A 23,031-nucleotide genomic window follows, 5' to 3' on the forward strand; every position below is an offset into this window, starting at 1 on the left:
ATTAGGATCAGCAGCTGTGTTTTCTTAATCTTTCATTTGGACCTTTCTTTCATGATTGTATTCATGTTTTATTTGGACTTTTATTTAAATGTGTGGAAGATTAGCAACTGCTGTGACAGAAGCTTATGTGGATTACATAACAGAAACAAACAAAACAAATTTTAAAAAAAAACCATCACCTCCACTCAAATGGTCAGCGAAAAAAAGGTTAAATAAACAATATCTCACTTTGCTGCTAACCCCAGTTCTCAGACGTGTGTCCCTCCCGCTGGCATCCCCTGACGGTGATCCCCGGTAGAGCACCGGCGCCCTCAGTCTGACCGTCCCACCGCCGCCCGGAGGAGCTGCTCTCACTCCGCAGCTCAAGTTCACAAACCCGCTGGCTGTGCATGCAGAGTTTGGGTAGGCTGTCCCGGTGTGTGTGTGCGTGCGTGTGTGTGTCTTTGCCCGCATTATTGTTTTGCTTTGGATGGACAGACCGACTTCTGATCAACTTTAGATATTTTTCTGGTCAGGACGGACTCAAACATTTAAACTTTTTTTAAAACTTTTTGAACATTTACCAGCTGTGTTTCCTTTCTGTCCAGACTGTTTTTTGTTGATGGCGCGGTCTAACCAAGATGGACACGGTTTGTCTGCCGGTTGGAGACTAGATAACGGCTTCACCCATTAAATCTAAATGTAGACTTTATTTAATTATCCGCTGAAACCGTATTATTTATCAACTGGATGTAACCGGACTGGGTCATTCCCCCCCCCAGAGGTCACATCCTATAATGAACATTTTCCCACTGAAGTTTCGGTGAACTTTTCCCACGACTCGCCATGTCGGGAGTGGTCCGCACCCTGAGCCGCTGCCTGCTCCCGGCCGAGGCCAGCCGGGACGCCGGCAGCAGCAAGGAGAGGAGCCGGGAGAGGGACGCGGCGCAGGAGCGGGAGGCGCGGCGCAGGAGCCGGGAGATAGACGCGATGCTCGCCCGGGAGAGGAGAGCCGTGCGCCGGCTGGTGAAGATCCTCCTGCTCGGGGCCGGAGAGAGCGGAAAGTCCACATTCCTCAAACAGATGCGCATCATTAACGGGCAAGAGTTTGATAAAAAAGCACTTCTGGATTTCCGGGACACTATATATGAGAATATACTGAAGGTAAGAACAAGGTTTCATGGGAAAAAATAGCTTGGGGCCTGCAGGCAAACTTCACATCCTGAGTCAAAAGTTAAACTACCAGATTTATAATCTGTGTTGTCAACATTTGGGTTTGTTTGTTTGTTTTTATTTTAAATTGATATTGTGTTTGTTGAAACCCTCTTGAACGGTAAAACCTTTCAAACCATGATAAATAAGTAAACTCAATGATGTGTGAGAAACTGACATTTAGGAGTCATATTGTCTAGAGGTGAAAGGATTATCAACTAATCAATTAGAAAGATAATCAGTAACAAATTTCACAAAACATTGCCAGAAATGCACTAGTTCCAGCTTCTCAAATGTGAAGATTTAATGCTTTTCTTTATCCTTTATAATGGAAACCTGAATATATTTGAGTTTTTGACAGTTTTTCAGACAGTCAAGCAAACAAGCAGATGTCAACTCAGGCTCTGGGAAACTGTGATGGGCATTTTTCACTATTTCCGACATTTTATAGACCAAACGATTGTTAATTCTTCAAGAAAAGAATCAGCAAATTAATCAGTAATAAGAATAATCATTATTTGCAGCTGCCCTAATATTGACTTTGTTTTCATCCCACAGTTGAGGTTCACACATACACAGAGAGAGACGTTTGTTAACATAGTACATATTTTTATCCTGAAGTCTGTGTGTGTGTGTGTGTGTGTGTGTGCTGTCCCTTTGTTTGCTGCCATGGCTGGGCCTCCTTCACCATCTAACAATACCAGACTATTCCTGAGGGATGAGCACATCCGCCCTGAGTGCCACACAGCCCAGACAAGGATGATAAGAGCCTGCACTTCTACACAGACAAGGCAGTACACAATACCCTCCCCTGAATACCAGCATACAGTGGCGGTGCTGTCTCAGGCTACAACATGAACAGAACCCCCCCCCCCCCCACCCACCCACACACACACACACACACACACACACACACACACACATTTCACCACCACCAACCTTAAAAACACACAATGCATGATGTGCAGGAGGAGGTCGAAACTTGCAAGAAATCACATGATTGGAAATGTAGCATTTGCGCGTGCCCACATTCAGAGATATAAAATAGTACGTGCACTTGAACCAGCATATAAAAATATTAACATGATGCTACATGCCTGTAATTTCATGAGTCACCCTGTCGTTATTCATCTGCCTGAGAACCCTCTATCCTATGACCTAGGATAGGACATAAGACACAATATTACTATTAGGGTGGCATGTAACAGTTATTTTTCATTAATGATTAATCTCTCTATTAAATTTCCAATGAATCCAATAATCATTTAGTCTGTAAAGTGTCAGAAAATAGTGAAATATGTCCAAGTGATGTCTTCTGATTACTTGTTTTGTCCGACCGACAGTCCAAAACCCAAAAGTATTCGATTTTCATTCAAATAAAACAGCAACAAACAACGATAAGACGATTATTTCCATTGCTCATTAATCTGCCAATTATTCTCTTGACTAATCAATACTTTTTTGGACTATAAAGTATCTGATAATAATGAAAGTGTCCATCACAATTTCCCAGAGCCCAAGTTGACATCTTGCTTGTTGGGTTGACTGTATGAAAACCCCCAAAATATTCAGTTTCCTGTCATAGAAAATGAAGAAAAGCAGCAAATCTTCACATTTGATAAGCTGAAACCAGTGAATTGATACATGATAAAGATTAATAGATTGTCAGAATAGTTGACAATTGATTTATTTGTTAATTGACTAATTGATCAATGCCTTAATATACAGTTTTACCCTTTTGTTTCCCCTTAAGTAGCTTTAAGGTTGTTAAAATCATCTTATTCCACACTGTCTGACAATGTCATACATAGGGCTACAACTAATGGTTATTTTCATTATCGATTAATCTGCTAATCAAATTGCTAATTCTGTCCAACCAACAGCACAAAGCCCAAATATATTCAGTTGACAGTCACATAAGACAAAAAAAGCAGCAAATCCTCACAACAAAATGCATCATGTTATACACATTTCCCCAAAATTCAGCCTGACATATTTGGTTTCTTTGGAAACATTGAGATCTCCACTAAAATTTTAAATAAAGTTTTGTGGGTTTGGCTGCACAGCAAGAGTTTGTAGTGACTGACCCACGGCCGGGCTGTACGTCGCACTAATGACTATAATGTGATATATCTATAATCTATAATTACATCAAATATATCACGAAATAAAAACATGTATTGGCCAATATAAACCTAGAGGAGAAGATACGGGAATCAGCTGTAGTAAACAACACATTCCCACTGCACATAAGATGTAAAAATGGCTAAGAAATACTACGTTTACCATGAGTAAAGATGAGATCCGTTGGTGTATTAAGTGGCATGTTACCTGAACAGTAGTAGGTGGAGGATCAGCCTCACCTGCTGAGTGTAGATGACCCCCCCTTCATGGGAACCTAATGATAGAGATAAAACAAAGCGGGGTGGAAGGAGGGATAAAGCTGAAAGAGAACACACAGGTGTGCTTATAAAAATAAATAACATAGAGGTGGAGTTCAGGCGTGGTCCCCCTCCTTCAGTCTCAGTAATTATATCTAAGTAACGGCTAAATCTCTGGTATAACCTTGTCAAAGTGGATTTATTTATTTCTCACAGGTTAAAGTGAAACTCTGAACTCTGTCAAGCCTCGTGCATTAAGTATAGGTTTGCTGAACAACTTTACACTTGGAACGATTCAGTATCCACTAATTTGGTCCACTATGATGGTTTTGAGTTTTTCTTATATCTACATATGTTGTTTGTCCATTACTGTTTAACCAAGTGTTTTCCAAAACAGCCCCTTATTATCCCGTTTTCTTTAATTTTCCCTTTAAGTAGCTTTAAGGTTGAAAAAAGTAATCTTATTCCGCACTGTTAGTTTCATATATGGTACATTCTTTATTCTCATCTGAGCTATCGAAGCCTCAAAACTCAGCATATTTGGCGTCTTCGGAAACTGAATTATACAGATTGAAGAGGTTTGTTTGTTACAGGTTCAAGGGGAGGAGGCACTGGTTACCTGCCTGTATGCTGTATTTTGACAGTTTTTGAAATCTACTGTACAGCGGTGTGTTTTGTTTTCTGTCTCCCCGAGTTTTGAGTGGACTAAAGGCATGTTCTTTGTTAGAGGAGCAGGGCAGTGACAACATTAATGCAGGAAGGGAGCTACTTTATAATTACAAAATAACGATAAATGAAACAGAGCTGTCTTCAGTCCCAACCAGCTGCAACCATAGGCGGCTGCTAATAATGTCATTGACCACGGTGGCAGGATACAGTCCTCAGTTCAGACATCAGATTTTCATGTTTTTCTAACCCCATGTGGTGAGATACTACTGTGGGACAGTGACACAAGGCAAATACCAAGGCTGGTCTTTTGTCTGTTTCGGACAGCGCGTTGTACGAACCACTTTTTTTCTAGTACAACCGGCCCTTTACAGACAGAGGCTGCATCTTTCAAGGGACGTAGTCCCCGTAGGTGTTTCCTTCAGAGGACCCGGAGGTGAGGCTAAACCTACAGCCTATTCGTGTGGTCCTTCTCAGCTCATAAAGTAAAACTTTCCATGTCTATCACCTGTAAATCCTCCTCAAACTGACAACAAATCTTAAATACCAGGGGTAAACTAGGATTAAGGTAAATTACACTTGAGTTTACAATAGGAGTTGTGAAATTTCACAATACATGAAAGACAACTGGATAATACTCCACCAGAATAATGGTTTAGGCATCTGTTGTAACGCATCTAACGCCCATTTATCTGGAAAGCAACATACCCAGAATGCAAACAAGAAAAAGGACAGTTTATGCATGACTTTTTCATCGGTCTAGAAGTTCAAGTGATATTTACCAGTAACTGATGACAACCTGAATGCAAATACCCACTAAACACGATGTGGGCTTGTGATATTTGCCAACTATGTAAGTTGATGAGGATCACCTGAACGCCCCAATAAAAAAAAGACCAGCTCACGCGAGAGTATGGGAAGGACCTGGTCAACTTGTTGGTTTTGATGTGTTTGGTGTAGAAATGCAGACATGCTGAATTGAAACACACTTACTGGCTTATTACAGACAGATGGCCATACAAACATGCAGGCATACAGGAAGAGAGACAGACAACACTAAAGGGGATTGTGCTACAAATACACGGATTAGTAAATTGATATGGCTCAGGTTGGCTCAGGAAAAAATGTAGATGGTTACATAGAAAATAATCATGAGTGGATGTGACTCAAAGCTCACTCACAGGGACTCTTGTTAGTTTTTGTGCTGCCAACATGCTGGTGTTCGATCTGCATGTGTGTCAGATTAAGGTTACATGTGTGTCTTTCTGGAAAGTGCTCAATGGTTTTAGGTTTCGTCAGTCTTACTCATTCGTACTGTAAAAAAATAAAATAAATCAATTCTGAAAAGAAAAACTCTTAAATGAGTCATCAGACACACCACTTAGTCACAGAGGAGCATCCCAGTCACACACACAAGCTCACACACCACAGCCATACACACACGTAGTAGCTGCATTAGTGAGAAGAAGAACTGCCACATCTGTCTTTGAATTTTTTTGTAATTGCCTTTTTTCACACCCACACTTACTGTTGTACTGTACATGCATCTATTGTAAGAGGGGAATCTCCCTTTGAATTTCCTTGTCTGAGATTTCTTCCAGATTTTTTCCTTGCTTGGGGTTTCTTTAGAGGATTTTCCTCGTCTTTGTAGAGACGGTTGAGATGGGTTGGCAGCTGTTCATGTTGTGGGCCTGTAAAGCTCATTGAATGCTGTACAAATAAACTTGACCAGACTTGACTATTGCACAAGTGTTAGCTGGTCATGACTTATTTACACACAAACACACACACTGCTCACATCTCTTAACCTACTGTGACCTTTGAAACACTTTGTAGTTCACTTTTATTGTTTGCTGCTGAGTCCTCTGTGGTTTCAATCAATAAATCAAGCAAACAGGCAAACATGCTTTAATAATACAGCAGATTTTGAACTTTAAGATGCCATGAAATACGCTTCACGTTGGAGTAAATTATTAAGCCATAAAAATGGAAGCAAAGAAATAGATGTTACAGATCAACAAGCAACAAAATGGATTAAAACCAAATTTGCTGCCAAACAGATCATGAGATGCTGAATTGGAACAATGAAAAGGAATATAAAACACAAAACACTGAATATCTCTGTGTGTGTGTGTTGGTTAGTTTGATCACTCAGGAGGAGACCTCCCACGCAGATCGGTGCACATGGTTCTCTTCAGAAAACCACCAGCAGCCACACATGCATATGTTTGTGTGTGTGTGTGTGTTACTCCATGTTTACCAGTAACGCTAGACTCTGTGTTGACGTTTTTCCCCAGGAAGCAGCACATGCAGTTTTTTTTTCCTCTGTGTGGTCAGGAAATATTTGTACAATACTGCTGACACTAGAAAAGCAGCTGTTCACCACTTCACCGCATTCAGGCTTATATATGCACCGACTGTGTGTTTCTGCAGGGCATGCGTGTGCTGGTAGACGCCCGGGACAAGCTGGGCATCAGCTGGCAGAGCTGTGAGAACGAGAAGCAGGGCATGCTGGTGATGTCGTGGGAGGGACGTGTGGGCGGCTCGGGGGTCGAGCCAAGTGAGTTTCAGCTGTACGTGATGGCACTGAGCGCACTTTGGGCAGACACCGGCATACAGGAGGCCTACGCACGACGCTCTGAGTTCCAACTGGTGAGTAGATTAGCACCATAACATACAGTTTCCCCCTTTTATTTCCCCTTAAGTAGCTTAAAGGTTGTTAAAATAATCTTTCATCATTTCATCTTCATCGATATATACATTCTGGCTCAGTTTGTTCCAATCTTTATTGAGGCTATATGATGTTTACACTGAGTGAACATTTCAAACCAAAGACTGGTACTGCTGCACCATTTCGTCAAATGGAAATATTTTAGACTATGTCTTCATCATTTTATATTCTTTACCCCAAAATTCAGATATTTGGTATCTTTGGAAATTTCAGGATCTCCAGTAGATTTTATAATAAAGTTCCGTGAGTTTGAACAATGTTTGGCTGCACAGTTTGTATTGACGGCTGCTCGTTAAGGATGGAGGAAGGGGAAGCTTTATGACAGTTTAAAGCTATACTTCCCTCAAATGTGATATTTTTTTGTATAATTCAGTCTCATACCCTGGAATTAATGGAATTATACCTGTTTTAACAAGAAACAATATCAAACATCCTTAAAAACATCTTTAACTACTCATGCTGCAGTCCAGTCACTCTACATAGCATGTCCCAAATTCGTGTTTTTATGGCACAATATTTCAAAATACACCTCTTACACTAAATCCTCCCACGACTGTCTCAATTAAAAAAAAAAAAGCCCCTAGTTCATTCATTAACCAGGAGTCATGATCAGTCATAGATTACTCACTTGCTGACCTTAGGTTTCACATTCAATGTGTCTCAGTAGCCAAAGAGTGTCCTACGACTGATCAGGACTCCACTTATTTATCAGTGTAAAAATTTTATTTGCCTTTTCTGTGTCAATGTGGTGGCAAACAACAATTTCTGGTTAAAAGTAGTAAGTCAGCCTTTTGTTTTCTTTAAAGCACACAACAAATAACATCCTGGAACTGAATACAGCTGGGACCTCTGTTATCCATCATTCCTCTCCATTATTTCTGTCTGACTCTACTGTGAGCTGTCGAATTGAGCAATAATGCCAAAAAAATAACCTTTAATAAAAACCTTGCACTGTGTATGTTTACCAGTTTTTCGCCCCCCACTGCCCTATAAAGGCAGTGACTACAGAAGCAGTAAAATTGAGAAAAAAGGGTTTAACATTTTTAGGCTGGACAGCAAGCTGTAAAACATATAGAAAGGTTGTAATGCTTTCATTTTATGTCTTTTTAGGTTGATTATTTTACCACAAAAAATCCATAGAACCCATACAATACCTAAAAAATGCAGATCGTGCACTCTGCCTTTGGATAATCGTCACTGAATGCTCAGAGAAGCTGAAGTATCTACTAACAAAAATTTACTTTAGTTTGATTATTATTTACAGTCTATAGCTTATAGGATTAAAGTGTTTCTGTATTTGGCTACGTTTCTATCTTAGCAAGAGTTTAGCTGTTTTTTTCTTCTTCTTCTCCATCATTGATTGACTTAGCTGCTGCCTTATGTGGATTAACAAACGAAATAAGCAGAATTCCAGTTCATCAAACTGGATATTTTTCATTTACAGATAACAACTAGGGGGGAATCATTAACTAAACTTAGCTTTAGTTGTAGTTAAGGCTAGCTGCGGCCATCTCACCAGCTAGCTTTCACCTGATATAGTCCTCTGACTTTCTTACTCCTCTAACTGTCTATGGCAGAGTGCAATAAGAGTACAGATTACCCAGCCAGAATGCAGTAGCTACACCGCCAAGTACAGATATCTGCATAGAAACTGATTTACCACAGCCATGAATCACAAAGTTAATAAACACTATCTTGCTCATAACATCAGAGGAAGTAACTGGATAATATCAGAAATGTTTTACCTGTCAACTAAAGAAAGACGTCACAGTGACGGGGCACTGCACTGAGTGAAGCCTGCGGAAGTATTTATTGTTTTTCTGCGTAACTTACCTCTCTCATTTTTTCTCTCATGTAATTATTTTTCTCTTGACTGGAAATGGAGCCTGTGAAGTGGAGCCCTGTGGAGTTTCATCTGCCACGCTACACTGCACCGAACACAATCTGAAATGGCTCATAGATTGCAGTGTAGTTCTTTCCCCTTTTAACCCTCATCTATTAAACACACACTGATCAAAACCTGTGGGTTGCACACATTGCTGAGTCTCTTTTTACTGTATAACTAGTAAAACCGAACAGATGGAAAACAAGGCAGTATTTTTATTTTAAAAGGCCACAAAGTATCTTTAAAGCAGCATTTGATAAAAATGGCACCTTTACTTACCCAAATATGAGTGAAGTGCAGTAAATTTATTGAGTTTTGATGACTTGAAAGCCTCAAAATCATTATCAAAAGACATCACGAGGTGACATTGGTAACCTAAGACCTAAATGTTTTGTTAACAGTGAGTAGTGGTGATGGAGGTTTGCTTTCTTTATCGATCTCTTCTTGAGCATGCCTTGAGTTACAATTCATTACTTCCTTAGCTGAAATTATTATTATTATTATTATTATTTTTTTTTTTGCAGAACAAAGTTTAGGGGAATTTAATATCAGATAGGAAAACAATTTACATCACGTCAGTTTGGGAAATGAGAGCTGGTCTCTGTTGCAGTGCCAACTGGTAATTTAGGCCAATAAGAGAAGCATATTTGACATTTAAATCTTAGTGTAGCCTTAAAGCTGCTCTAACAGTAATAGTAGTAGTAGCACATTTGCTGGTGTCTTTAGACCATCTCTAGTCAGACTATCCTTTGCTTTTTCTCTCTCCAGATGTCTAAGTTCATCTCTTTCACTGCTGCCTGAAGAGAACCAAACAAATTGAAACTTGTTTAAAGTAGCCACTGTTCTATTGTCAGAACAGCTGGAGAACCACTTGGTTTTTACATGTTACTCTATAAGTGTCTACAAATATGCTGTGAAGGGCCAGACAGACTGTTAATGACACTTAATGGTTCGACAGAATGTCATAAATGATCACTAACCGCACTGTCAACATAGCGAATGTCTCACAGCAACGGCATCGCCAGCTGGTCTTGTTGCAGTTTGTATTGGCTGCAGCAGCTAGTTTATTTGCGCTTCACTGGACGTGACGCAGCAGCTAAACTTTCTGTTCAGAGCTGTAAGTTTGACCTTTTACCTTGTTGCACATTTATCAGTGACAAAACAATCTGGAGTCAGACAGAAGCCACTTCCGTCTCCCTCTCACTTAACATACTGTAAGTGTGTGTGAGATGTCAGTGCACAGCTTTGGGTCAGACTGCCTTGTCTTATCTGGAGTCCCTGTATGATAAAGCTAGTACGGCACAGCTGCACAGGCTTGTAGACATCATTCTGCCTTAAAGGATAAGGCTGGTGATATTTTATATTTTTCTTTTTCCATGAGAAGTCCAAAACCAGCAATAAATTAAACAAATATTGCCCGTGTATCCAAAGCCTGATGTAGCTGATTCCTCCGTGCCATAGACATCAATGAGTCACACTGTTGCACTAGGTGACATGGGCCACAGTAGCTTATTTTAAGTCAATCCCACACGCACCATCCTGCTGCTGTAAATACTCACTCGTAAATATATTCACTTTTTTTTTCAACCTAGTTCTTATTTTCATTATTATGGTATTGCTGACTAGCGAGTCATGCTAATTTTGCTCTCGTCACCTGTGTTGTAGAGAAGTTCGGGGAAATGTGACTTTGGCAAAACAACGTATATCGGGACAAGCAGCGCGAGTCGATCTCTTAACCAGCTATTGCACTTAGTTTTCTTGAATTTCCTTAGAAGACAATAATGTAAACAAACCTTCTGTCATTTTGTGTACTATTGAAATTTTTGAAATGTAGCATCTTTCAGCTCATTGTTTTGGTTTTACAGCCCATAATTTTAGTTTTAGGTTCACTTTGACCAACAGGCTCTAAAAATTCACTGTACGCTACCTGCTCAGCACCAAACACCAGACAGATAAAGTTGGCAACTAGCTGATGAACACAGTGGAGCATTTAGAAGCTAAAGAGCCAAATATATTTCGCAGGAGTTGGTGGAAACCAAAACTGAGCTAAAAGAAGAGTCATGCAATTAGCTAGCATAATAGCTGCCCCTGGGGCTACTCTCTGTGATTACTTTTGTTTGGATTCATGTAAAATTTTACTTTATGCGGAAAACATTAAACAGTCGCGTTTCCTGAATCTCTACAACTGTGAGCTTGCGGGCTGAGTGTCAGACAGGGTAGGGAAACGATAAGTATTGAGACATGGAGCATCGTTGGTTTTGGTCTTTTCATTGGATTTGTTGACAATAAGAAACATATAGAATAACATCAGCCTTATCCTTTCAAAGTAAGAAAAACCAAAATGTCTACTGTGGCGTAAATGTGCTGAGTTAGATGCTCTCCACCTCCCCCTTCTCTCCACTCTCTGAGAGGTTTTACCGGGATACCACAGTCAGCTTTTCCCAGGCACGGCTGGAGCTGGGCCACAGGCTGACAGAGAGAGGGAGGAAAGAGAGAAAGTCTGATGAGAGGAAGAAAGAAAGGGAGTGGAAAGTAGAGAAGAGCCAGGGATGGTGAGGTTGAGAGAGAAAGAGAGAAAACACAGTGAAGGAGAAGTGGAGATAGCAAGAGAAATCCAAACTGAAAAGGAAGCACATGCAAGGATTTTGTTTACTTGTCTGTGTTCCCACCACACCCAGATAACACGCAGTTTGATATAGGATATAAACACCAAAACCTCTTCTGCTTGACAAAAACAAGGCTGTATATCACGTTGTGACGGTAAACTGTTGCTGTTGTCTTCAGCAGCACAGACATCCTGAATAAAAGAGGTATGAGTTAAGACTTTGTACCGTATAAAAAAGATGTAAAGAGGCTATAAATGCTGAAACACATGCACAGGCACACACACTCACCCCATATGTTTGACTATATGAGATTTCAACCTGGAAAAATGCTTCTGCTGCTGCTGTCAGTGAGGAGTTGGACTTCATTAATAGTTAATATTGGCTATACTGTTTGTACAGTATGTAACTTTATCTAGAAGTGTTACAGAGTGGAAAAATCTTTGTCTGTATACCCCCGTCTCCGTGAGTGTGTGCATATGTGTGTGATGGACCGAACATTGTTCCCATAACAACCAAAAAGTAATATCATGTGTATTGATAAACTTTTTTTTCTTTTGGGTATGAGAATTAAAGGATGATTTGATCTGGTTTTATTACTTGAGTCTTATTTTCAGAGTTTTTGCCATCATTTCTATCAGTTTTGACAACACTGTTCTCACCAGTGATTGCTCAGATCTGGAAACAGCAACATCAGTACAACAAAGTGCATCTGCGCAAGAAACACAAGCAGTTTTGGCAGATTATCTAAACTAGTTTATTTGGAGGCAAAACAGAAAGTGAGTGAATCCAAAATGTTGGTACAAATGCCTCATTGCAAAGAAAAACTGTGCATGCACAAGTACAGTCGGTAAAAGTTGAACCAGGAAGTCGGTCTGTAAACTGATGGATGTTTACAACAGACAGTTTGGGGCATAACTTCTGTTCGCCTTCATTTTCTCTTCCAAATAAGTTTGGCTAACATGGAGGTTTGTTTAAACCCGGTCTGATTGTTTGACTGCTTGAGCAGTTGGACTTCTTTTGTTCCCAGATTTCATTAATTAACCTGGCGAGTAGAATGTTATCTTTACTGACATGGCTGACACGTTGTAATAAACCAAATCAATAGCAAGTAAGTACAATTATAGGATTCTTATTCACACTTATAACTAATATATAACATACAACAATACATGTATGAATAGTATAGTGCTGAAACAATTAGTTGATTAATTGATTAATTGATTAGTCAGTCATAGTGTTGAGGTTTTATAGCATTTTCTGACATTTTAATCCAGTATAGAATTCACTTATGGGATCTGAATACTTTCAGATCCATTATCAAATCGACTTTTAGGGAACAAACAACAATTTTATGGAACAAAATGTATAGATTATGCGTTATTTTTGTAATATTTAAGAACTAAAATTCAAAGATTGATAATCAAAAAACAAAAATAAAGTTTTGCCAGATCGATTTCATATGAGCTTTTTGGTTAAATGACGATCTGAAAGTTTTTTATATTAAAAAAGAAACAGGAAATAAAAGATTCAATAAGAGATTTGTTAGGCTTAGCTTACCTAATTGTTGATATGCAACTGCCATCAGATCCCCACCTGAATATTCACAACATTATGATAATTTAATAATAAGCAAAAATCCCAAACATTCACTTCTTAAACGTGATAATTGGCTGCATCATTGTAAATTGAATATATTTGAATGTTGGACTGTTGGTTGGACAAAACAAGCAATTTGAATACGTCACCTTGTACTCTGGAAAATTGTGATGAATTTTTCACTATTTTCTTTCATTTTATAGATGGTATGATTAATGAGTTAATTAAAGTATAATCAACAGATTGATCGATAATGAAAAGATTTGTTAGTTACAGCCCTGATGTTTATTCACTATATTCACAAGGTGAGTTAATATACCATTGTTGTTTGTAGTGAAAGGACTGCAGTGGTTAAACAATAGTGGCAAACCCAGTCACACACACAAGTGGCACACATATACCTGTGGCCACACACACACACACACACTGCAGAATGTGAGCTTATTCAGGTCTTTGCTGTAGTAAAGCCCCTAATCTGCCCATACACGCCATGAATGGAGACATTCCTCCAGCCTTACTCAACCACACACACACTCACACACAAATCCACACACAAACAGCTTTATTTTACAGTTGTAGTAGTTATAGATCTGCATTACAACGGACTAAAACTCATCCTTGGCCTAATAAAATAACTTTTTTTGATATTTAGTTTGATGCTTCCAGTACATCAATGATCAGGTTGTTTCATTTCTGCTGATGGCAGTTAAAGCGTCTGTGGAAATGATCTTTGTGTTAGTGTGTGCGCGCTCATGTGTGTGTCTGTCTGTCTGTGTTTGTGTATCCCTTCATCTCTGGGAATTCCCCTCTCCCTGCTTTTCCCTCCGACCAGCCCCTCCTCCTGTTCATGTCCAGCTGAACCAGTCAGAGTCCCCGGCTTTGTGTTTCCTATTGCTGTGACACTGTAGGTCAGCGGCGGGGTCACGGGGTCACATTTCACCCGCACAGGGGACGCGTTTCCTGGTTGTTACGCGACATGTCAGGGATCGAGATGAATTTAAAAGCCACGTGAAGAGTTTTCACTGATTCTGTTCGATCAATGTGACAGAAACCGAGAATCTGCAAAGTTTGGAAAAAGTTGTTGTCAACACGGGTTTAAAGAGGAATAATGCTGTGTGTGTGTGTGTGTGATGGGAGTGCTAAAATGACATTGTATCTGTGTTCTGTCTGACTCGCTAATCCCTCCCTCCCCCATGTCTCTCCCCACTGTTTTCACACACACAGCTGTTTCCTGTTGGATGTGTGTGTGTGTTTAAGAGAGAGAGAGAGGATAAGAGAGATTCACTTTTAAACTATTGTGAGGAATCACAAGTGTAAAGACGGATTGTAAAACTAATGTTTAAGCTTTATGTTCAATGTACATTGTGTATTGTATTACAGACCGAAGCTTTAAGCAAGTTTTAGGCCATTTACTACAAAATCACATATGCTTAACACCACAGCAAGCCATTTTGCCAATCATAATGCTGTGCTTTAGAAAACTGAATGTACTTTTGCTGCTGTTCCAGGCACTCACTGGTTTCCATTCAGTTCCGAACAGTATGAAAACCACTTAGCAGCCTCTTAAAAACTTCCATGAGCTGTGTAATCCATTACAGTGAAGATCAGCCGGCAGTTGAACCCCATTACCGCTCAACAACAGCATAGCATTGACAAAAATGAATGCAGACTTGATGTTCACTGAGATGGATTACACAACTCAAGTTTCAAGAGTCTGCTAATTGATTTTCATACCATACAGAAATGAAAAGAGCTCAACTGCTGCCTGAAACGGCAGGAAAATACATCCAAAAATCTAAACTGTACAGCTTGTATTAAAAAATAATCAGCAAAATCTAAAGTGTATATGATTTGTACTTCAAGAGTTAAAACTTGCATACATGTATGTTCCACCAAATAAAACTTGGTGTGCTTTGTTGCAAGGACACTCATTATAATTGTTGGGCTGCTTATAGTTCTGATTTGGGCGTCACAACGGATCAAAACAAGCTGGACCGAGTCCACTCCAGTCTGGCTAGGGTTCGGGTTAGTGGATGATGACAGACAGGAGATAAATCATAAGATGTGTGGTGTTTAATGATTGTAATTGTTTGATAAAGTTGTTGTTTGTCTTTCTCATGAAGATTATTGTAAACACGTTTGATTTTTATCACTGGAATCAGGACTGTGTACATCATGTGCTGGAAGAAATATGAGAATTGTTTTATAATTCAGTGGTGGCAGAAATATTCAGATCCTGCATTCAGACTCTTACTTTAGTAAAAGTACAAAAGTATAAGCATCAAAATATACTTCAAGTACCAAAAGTAAAAGTACTCATTATGCATTGCCCATTTCAGAATCATATATATTATATTATTGATTATAATTATTGATGCATTAATGTGTTCATCACTTTAATGTTGAAGCTGGTAAAGGTGGAGCTAATTTTAACTACGTTATAGGTTGTCTGCTGGGTAGCTTGTAAATTTCCCCACAGGATCAATAAAGTTTTAGCTTAATCTATAATATTACATCATAATTTATTTGTTGATTATATTTTGTATTAATAATATGAATATGTAAAGTAACTAGTAACTAAAGTTATCAAATAAATGTATGGAAGTAAAAAGTACAATATCTGCCTCTGAAATATAGTGAAGTAGAAGTATAAAGTAGCAGAAAATGGAAAAGTACTCAAGTACCTCAAAATTGTACTTAAGTACAGTACTTGAGTTAATGTTACATTACACCACTGTAAGTTCACTCACTTCTAGCTTTCTTGCTCAGCTCACGGTCTTTGTGGGCCACATAATATCCGTTTCTGTTAAAGTACAGTTCTGGCAAAGTCCAAAAAATTCATGTTCTCGAGGGACTTCAGTGGTTGTCTTGTGACGCAGTTTAAATCATAGTCCACCTCTCATCCAGTGTGTTGTACATTTCTTATTCAATATGTGCAATTTTCTGAAGTATAAAAAAGTATATGTTGGTGAAAATATGTGTGGGATGTCTAGTCTTTGTAGGTTTTATTAATCTTAAAGGGATAGTTCATCCCAAAATCAAAAATACATATTTTCCCTCTTTCCTGTGGTGCTATTTATCCATCTAGATTGTTTTGGTGTGAGTTGCAGAGTTTTGGAGATATTGGCCGTAGAGATGTCTGCCTTTTTTAAATATAATGGTTGGTCACATGCTCTCTGTCCTTTGCTGCTGATTGGGGGGAACGCATCGATTGATGTATTATTAAAAAAATAACCACAGTATGACAGCTTCTATGAAATGTGAATTAAATAAGGAAGAAATTAAAGAAATGAAATCGTTCTAATAATCAGACTAAGTGCTTCAATTTAATTATTTGGGTCTTTTAAGTTTGGTTAATGCATAATAAGATGACATTTTTTCTTCCTGTCTGCAGAGTGAGTCAGTCAAATACTTCCTGGATAACTTGGATCGTATTGGTCAACTGGTGAGTCACAGTGACTAGTTAAATCTTATGTGCTCTCTGTATTTCTTCACCTCTTTCAGCTTGTAAGAAAATGTTTATATCTCCCCTTTTTCAGAACTTTATCCCAAGCAAGCAGGACATTTTGTTCGCGAGGAAGGCGACTAAAGGCATCGTCGAGCATGACTTTATCATCAAGAAGATTCCTTTCAAGATGGTGGATGTTGGAGGGCAGAGGTCCCAGAGGCAGAAGTGGTTTCAGTGTTTCGACGGGATCACATCGATACTCTTCATGGTTTCGTCGTCAGAGTACGATCAGGTACCATTCAAGCACACATACAGTATGTTTCTGATCACAGAAACACTGATGTTGAGAGGTTTAGTCAGACAGTCTGATCATTATTCTCTTGACTTTTAGAATTACGAAATGGACAAGAAACATCAGAGAGACACAACATTTGAGATTTACACAGAGCTCTCTTTGTGGTTGGCTGTGGAAACTTGATTGTTCCCTCAGTCGTGGCTGCGGTTCAAATCAACAGTCATATGATGACGACTGAATCCTTAATTGGTGCACAGATAAAACCTGAAAAAACCAAAGGATAATTGTGTGAATGTGTATATGTGTGTGTGTGTGTGTGTGTGTGTGTGTGTGTGATTCCAGGTCTTGATGGAGGATCGAAGGACAAACCGTTTGGTGGAGAGTATGAATATCTTTGAGACGATCGTCAACAACAAGCTCTTCCTGAACGTGTCCATCATCCTCTTCCTCAACAAAACAGACCTGCTGGTGGAAAAGATTCGCACGGTGGACATCCGCAAGAACTTTCCCGAATACAGAGGAGACCCACGCAGGCTAGAGGATGTACAGGTAAACACACACACACAGAACAAAGAGGTTTTTAATGTTGTCAGCATTATGAGGCACCAATTTTTCAACTTATTTCTGCTGCAAGTTGTTTTGTGCTTGCTCCTTATTTTCCTCCTCCTACTGTATATAAACCCAGTATGCTTTCACGCACCCACGCACATACATTATGCGAATGAGCACGTATACTTTACACACACAAACACACACACACACACAGGCTCTCAGTCAGTGCGCTTACATGCACACAAGAAATTGTGTTAAGTTGAGTTACTAAGCCTGTCTCTTTGTTTTATGTCCCTTTTCTTGCTTCTTGTCATTATCTGAGAGTTTACTCCAGAATTTTACAAATAATCAAATGTTCAACTCTGGAAACTTACTTTGTTATTATTATTTATTTGGATGGAAATAAAGTAGCGGAATAAAGGGGAGAACGTTTCTTAGTATAGTATAGTCTCAGTTTTCTTATATAGATGTAGGCAAAGTTTTAAATAAAGTGTTTTTGTATAGTATAGTCTCAGTTTTCTTTAAGATGCATAGAATAATGTAATGGTATTGTAACCGAGCGTCCTGGGTCCGCCATAAACTTAATAAGGAAACAATAAGCGGGACGATACGTCCAATCTTCTGAATTTAAGCATTCTTACTTATTTAGAACATTTTGTTGTGACACCACACAAAATAAAACCCCTCCCTCCCTTTCTCCTCCCAAACAAAGAGAATCTCACTCTCACTCAGTTACAGTCAAGATGGTGGCGAAGATAACAAAAAAGTGGATTTATTCATCTCGTATTATGCCTAACTTCAGTGGATCATAACATGTCAGGTATGGAATTAATCTTCAGATCCTCCAGTTCAAGATGAGACCAAACTTTTCTATGGATTTCAGTTTTTGAGCCACGACAAAGGCCAAATTGGCCCTGCAACAACCTTGTTTTCAGCCTAGCCAATTGCCGGAAATGCCTTTTGCTATGTCGTAACACATATCACTGAAAAGTCGAAAGTCTAAGCTTTATGATCAATCAGTCAATAAAATAGGTTTTTCAAAAATTGTCACCGCAACCACGAGAGGTCTTTGAGCCTACAGTCATAAATGTGCACAAAACATATTAGGCTGATGGGTCCAGTAGAATGAGAGATCAGCTGTGGACAGAGACACACACTCAGTCACACACGCACACACACGCGACCAAACGCATGATCCCTTCCAGGCTTACGCCTGGCGGAGATAACAATCTTTTCCTTTTCATTCTGCCGCCCCACAGTGATTCTTTCTCTGTCTGAAGTTTTTGTCATGCACATGTGTATATGTAAAAAGCAGATTAGAAACCTGGTTACCCTGGCCAAGAGATCGACTTTCTCCAGAAGAAATCTAGCAGGGGAAGCCAGGTTTTGTCTAATCCCCTACCCTGATTATGGAAACAGGGTTTCTCATATACATGATACGATACAATCAGATTCAAATCAGATACTTAAGTGTCCCTGCTCTGCTCCTTCCAGGCGTTCCTGGTGCAGTCGTTCAGCCGTAAGAGGAGAAACCGGGGGAAGCCGCTCTTCCACCACTTCACCACTGCGGTAGACACAGAAAATATCCGTTTTGTCTTTCATGCCGTCAAGGACACCATCCTGCAGGAAAACCTCAAAGATATCATGCTGCAGTGACCTTCACGCTGCAGATGACCGCTTCTCTGACTGTAAACTGTGAAACCAGCCACAAATCTAGGCCTGGAGGACTGCAGCGCAGGCCTGCTTCATTCTGACACTACAGCCCACGAGTGCATATTAACACTGACCTGTGGAGCAGCCAGTGGACCCACAGTGTGGATTTAGCTGAACTCTGAACCTGTGGAGCCATGAATTAACTCTGGACCCATTGGTCTACGTTGACCCCTGTGGAAACTGTGAGGGTCATAGAGGACAAGATCCTGCATTTAATCTGTATAAATGTGTGCATGCTGGAAAGACAGTCACCTTCTCCTCCTTGTAGCTCTCAAGTGTTCTCGCCTTTATACGCAGGTGAGAAAATGTTTTTAAAAAGAAGAAAGAAAAAAAATAGAGAAAAGCACCAACTACATGACATTAGCACTGAAAGTGTTTTTTTCTCAGATGTGTGTGTGTGTGTATATATATATATATATATATATATATATATATATATATATATATATATATATATATAATCAGAGTGTATATATAACTAATGACAACCCTGTCACTAAACCAAGTCAGACTGCTGCCGGTTTAAATGTAGCTGTGTGAGCAAGAAGCAGGAGGGAAGAAAGAAAGAGTAAGGAATCAAGAAAGTTTAGAGCGAGCTGAAGAATGCCTTGTCCAAATGTACATGTGACAGAGGGAGAGGGGTGAGGGTTTGGGCCCATACTGGTCATATGCTGTGTTATGTGATAAGGTTGCACAAGTGTTCCTGTCAATGAACTTTAACAGAGGACAGAGATAAATCTTGCTTATGCTCCCTGTTCTCTCCTGTGCTGTCGTTCTCTCTATCTTTACCTCTCCTCCCCTTGCTTGTGTTTACCCTCCTGCTCCCGCCATCATACAAGAGATGAACAGCTGCAGACCTTATCCTCTCCCTCTCCACTGCTCTGCTCTCCTCTCTGACACAATAGACAGATTGTTTGTCTCCTCCTTCTCCAGCAGTAGACGGTCAAATTAGAGACTCTTCTTAGTTTAAAGAAAAATGCACGCACAGAAACACACAGCTCCTGGTCTTGCATAAATTATGGTTCATCTCTTTTGCTATGCCTTTCTTCTATTTCCCACCAACATCCCAGTAGAAGTACCACGACAGCCTAGACTTAACCTGGGGCATATTATAAGTATCCCCTTTACAAGAAGGCTTTGGTATACGGTTACACTACTCATTCCTATTCTTTTGTCCTGTAAGCGTGAAGGGAACGGCAAACAATGACAAGGTTGAACTGTAAATGACCTTATTCCCACGTTGCCGGCGGCCATTTTGGGCTTCTATAGCAGTCGGGAAGGGAAGTCTACCTTGAGGACTGGCACAAAACATCAAAACAAGCCAGACTGAACAAAAACACAAGGAAGTTGGCTAACTTATGCAGATTATACACAATGAGTTTCTTTCCTCCAACAAGTTTTTTCTATATCAGGAAACTCAGGAGTTTATTATCACACTAATACCAAGTTAATACCATAGAGAACAAATCGTCATCCATTTATATAAAGTTTGTTTGTAGTCAGTTAAACCACTGGTCAGGTCTAGTGCTGCAACAATTAGTTGATTAATCGATTAGTCAACATCGACAGATAATTAATGAGCAACAATTTTGATAGTCAATTAATTGTAATTTATCAAGAAAACATGCTCAAATGTGACAATTTGCTGTGGGTTTTCCCCCCTGTGTTATATCATTGTGAAGTGAATGTGTTTGTTGGGCAAAGCAAGTCATTTAAAAATGTCATTTTAAAGCTGCACTAGTCAATATTTTTATATTAACAATAGAATAATGACTGTTTAATGTGAAAAGGGTCGCTCATAGTGATGAATCCACAGGGAATTATCACTCGACTCTGCACTTCCCCTTTTTAGCGCCTTTCAGCTCATAGTTTTGGTTTTACGGCCCACAACTCGGTTCACTCAAACAGCAGACAGCAGTTTTCAGCAAAAAACACTCTGATAAACCCACTTTATACTACCTGTTCAGCACCAAACAGCAGGCAGACAAAGTTAGCAGCTAACCAGCAAACATTGGAGCAGCTATTTACCTCAGGAGGTGGTTGAGACCAAACCAGAGCTAAAAGGGGAGTGAATATAGGTATTACATTCCTGAGGTGACCAGAAATACGACTCCAAATGAATGTTGCTCTGTGTCTGATGGATGTATTAATAAGCAACTGTTTTCTAATACGCTCACTCTATTAACTTTATAAGGTGATAATACACTCAGTGGCCACTTTATTAGGTACACCTGCTTGTTAAGGCAAATATCAGCCAATCATGTGGCAGCAGCTCAATGCATAAAAGCATGCAGACGTGGTCAAGAGGTTCAGTTGTTGTTCAGACCAAACATCAGAAGGGGGAAGAAAGGTGATAGTAGCAGAATTGACTTTGACCGTGGAATGATTGTTGGTGCCTGACAGGGAGGTTTGAGTAGCTGATGATCTCCTGGGATTTTCACACACAAGAGTCTTGTCAAAAGTCAAACACTCTGAGTTTACAGAGAATGAAAAACGGAAAACATTCAGTGAGTGGCGAAAACGCCATGTTAATGAGTGAGGTCAGCGGAGAATGGCCAGACTGGTTCAAGCTGGTGATAGTAACTCAAATAACCAGGCGTTACAACAGTGGCCACTGAGTGATGTCACTGTTGTGGTTACAGCTTGTTGCGATGTCCCCAGGTGGCCAAAAAATCACTAATTGCAGGTTTAAAGACCAAATGATTAATCGATTAATCAAAACAATAACCAACAGATTAATCACTAATGAAAATAATCACTAGTTGTAATCTTGTTTCACCAGTGAGAGTTAACTGGTAATGTAGCATAAAGAAAAATTACTGTTGCTATGGTTACTTGCAGTTTAATATACCTTTGCGCACTGATTTATGATGGTGGTTAAACTGAGCACAATGATGTCTGAGATGTCCTGTTATGTGGTTTTAATGGATGTCTGCCAGCCAAACAGAAACATTTATTTTCTAAATACGTTCAAATTTGAACCCATATCCTTCTATGGATTCTTCAAATCAGTTTCTAATATGTTGGTGTGGAGAAGTGGAGAATCTGAATCTGAATGAAATGAAAATGCTGATTTGATTCCCAACATGATGTGCATTTTGGTACGCAGCAGTAGGACACAACTGCGCTGCTTCTCCCACCCTGAGTATTAAGTCCAAATGACCTCGAGGGGAATGAGGCTAATCATGAGCACTTCCACACGCGTTATTATAATACTGTATCAAACTGTGTAATTTGTGTGTGTTTGCATAGTGACATAAGGCCCTTTTGTGCATGTTCATACATCTTGTACATACAATACTGTAAGTATTTGACTGACACTGTGTGTAATGTGGTAACCTTACAATACAAACACCACTCTGTCTAACAGTATCACTGTAACTGTAACATTGCTGCAGCATATGTTGTTAACTAACCTACCTTTTCCACTCACACAAGTTTTTTGTAAGTGTCATTGCACTGGATGAGTCCGAGAGAAAACAACCAGAAAGGAAAATGTCCGGGGGAAAAAAAAAAAGGCAATGAAACAAATAAACAGACGGCAGACTTTTAAAAGCGAGCAGAATGGAGGCAAGGGATGAAAAGAGGGAGGTCTGCTGCTTTTGTTTTTTGTTTCCCAGTGCCTTGGCTCTGTGCTCTGTGGTGAAATACACTGCCGTTTGCTGACATGCTGTTTCTTTATTTTCTCAGTGTGGGCGTTTGTGTGTGTTTGAGTGTGTATATGTCAAAGCAAGAAGTCAAGACCTTCTGAGTTGGAATATGAAAAGTGGTAGAAAGATTAGCAGACAGGGGGAAATAGAGGGAGATGGCAGAGGATTTTAAAAATGAAGGAGAAATGTGGGTGAAAAAATAAATTCAAATATGTTTTTCTGATGTATGAACATGAGAAGGCCTCTTGCAAAGCCAGCAAGCAGAGAGTTGAGGCTTTCGATAAGACATGTCATACTGATCTACAGCCTGGAGGCTA

At 39.6% G+C, this 23,031-nt stretch overlaps 1 protein-coding gene across 1 annotated transcript; it reads left to right on the top strand.

Moving 5' to 3' along the window:
* The first annotated feature begins 310 nt into the window (after positions 1-310).
* Positions 311-22,730, top strand: gna12a (guanine nucleotide binding protein (G protein) alpha 12a). Its single transcript, XM_044191559.1, has 6 exons — positions 311-1,143; positions 6,672-6,890; positions 16,451-16,501; positions 16,596-16,796; positions 17,142-17,348; positions 18,846-22,730. The coding sequence occupies exons 1-6, from the start codon at positions 826-828 to the stop codon at positions 19,005-19,007; spliced, it is 1,158 nt and encodes a 385-aa protein (XP_044047494.1). The 5' UTR covers positions 311-825; the 3' UTR covers positions 19,008-22,730.
* The last annotated feature ends 301 nt before the right edge of the window (positions 22,731-23,031 follow it).

The sequence above is a fragment of the Siniperca chuatsi genome, linkage group LG3 (genome assembly GCF_020085105.1).
Source record: "Siniperca chuatsi isolate FFG_IHB_CAS linkage group LG3, ASM2008510v1, whole genome shotgun sequence".
In the NCBI taxonomy this organism is placed as follows: domain Eukaryota; kingdom Metazoa; phylum Chordata; class Actinopteri; order Centrarchiformes; family Sinipercidae; genus Siniperca; species Siniperca chuatsi.

Excerpts from the sequence above, each read along its gene's own strand:
- gna12a (XM_044191559.1), top strand. The coding sequence starts at position 826 with ATGTCGGGAGTGGTCCGCACCCTGAGCCGCTGCCTGCTCCCGGCCGAG. Across the intron at positions 16,502-16,595 it reads TGGATCGTATTGGTCAACTG|AACTTTATCCCAAGCAAGCA; the intron begins GTGAGTCACAGT and ends CCCCTTTTTCAG. Across the intron at positions 16,797-17,141 it reads CGTCGTCAGAGTACGATCAG|GTCTTGATGGAGGATCGAAG; the intron begins GTACCATTCAAG and ends GTGTGATTCCAG.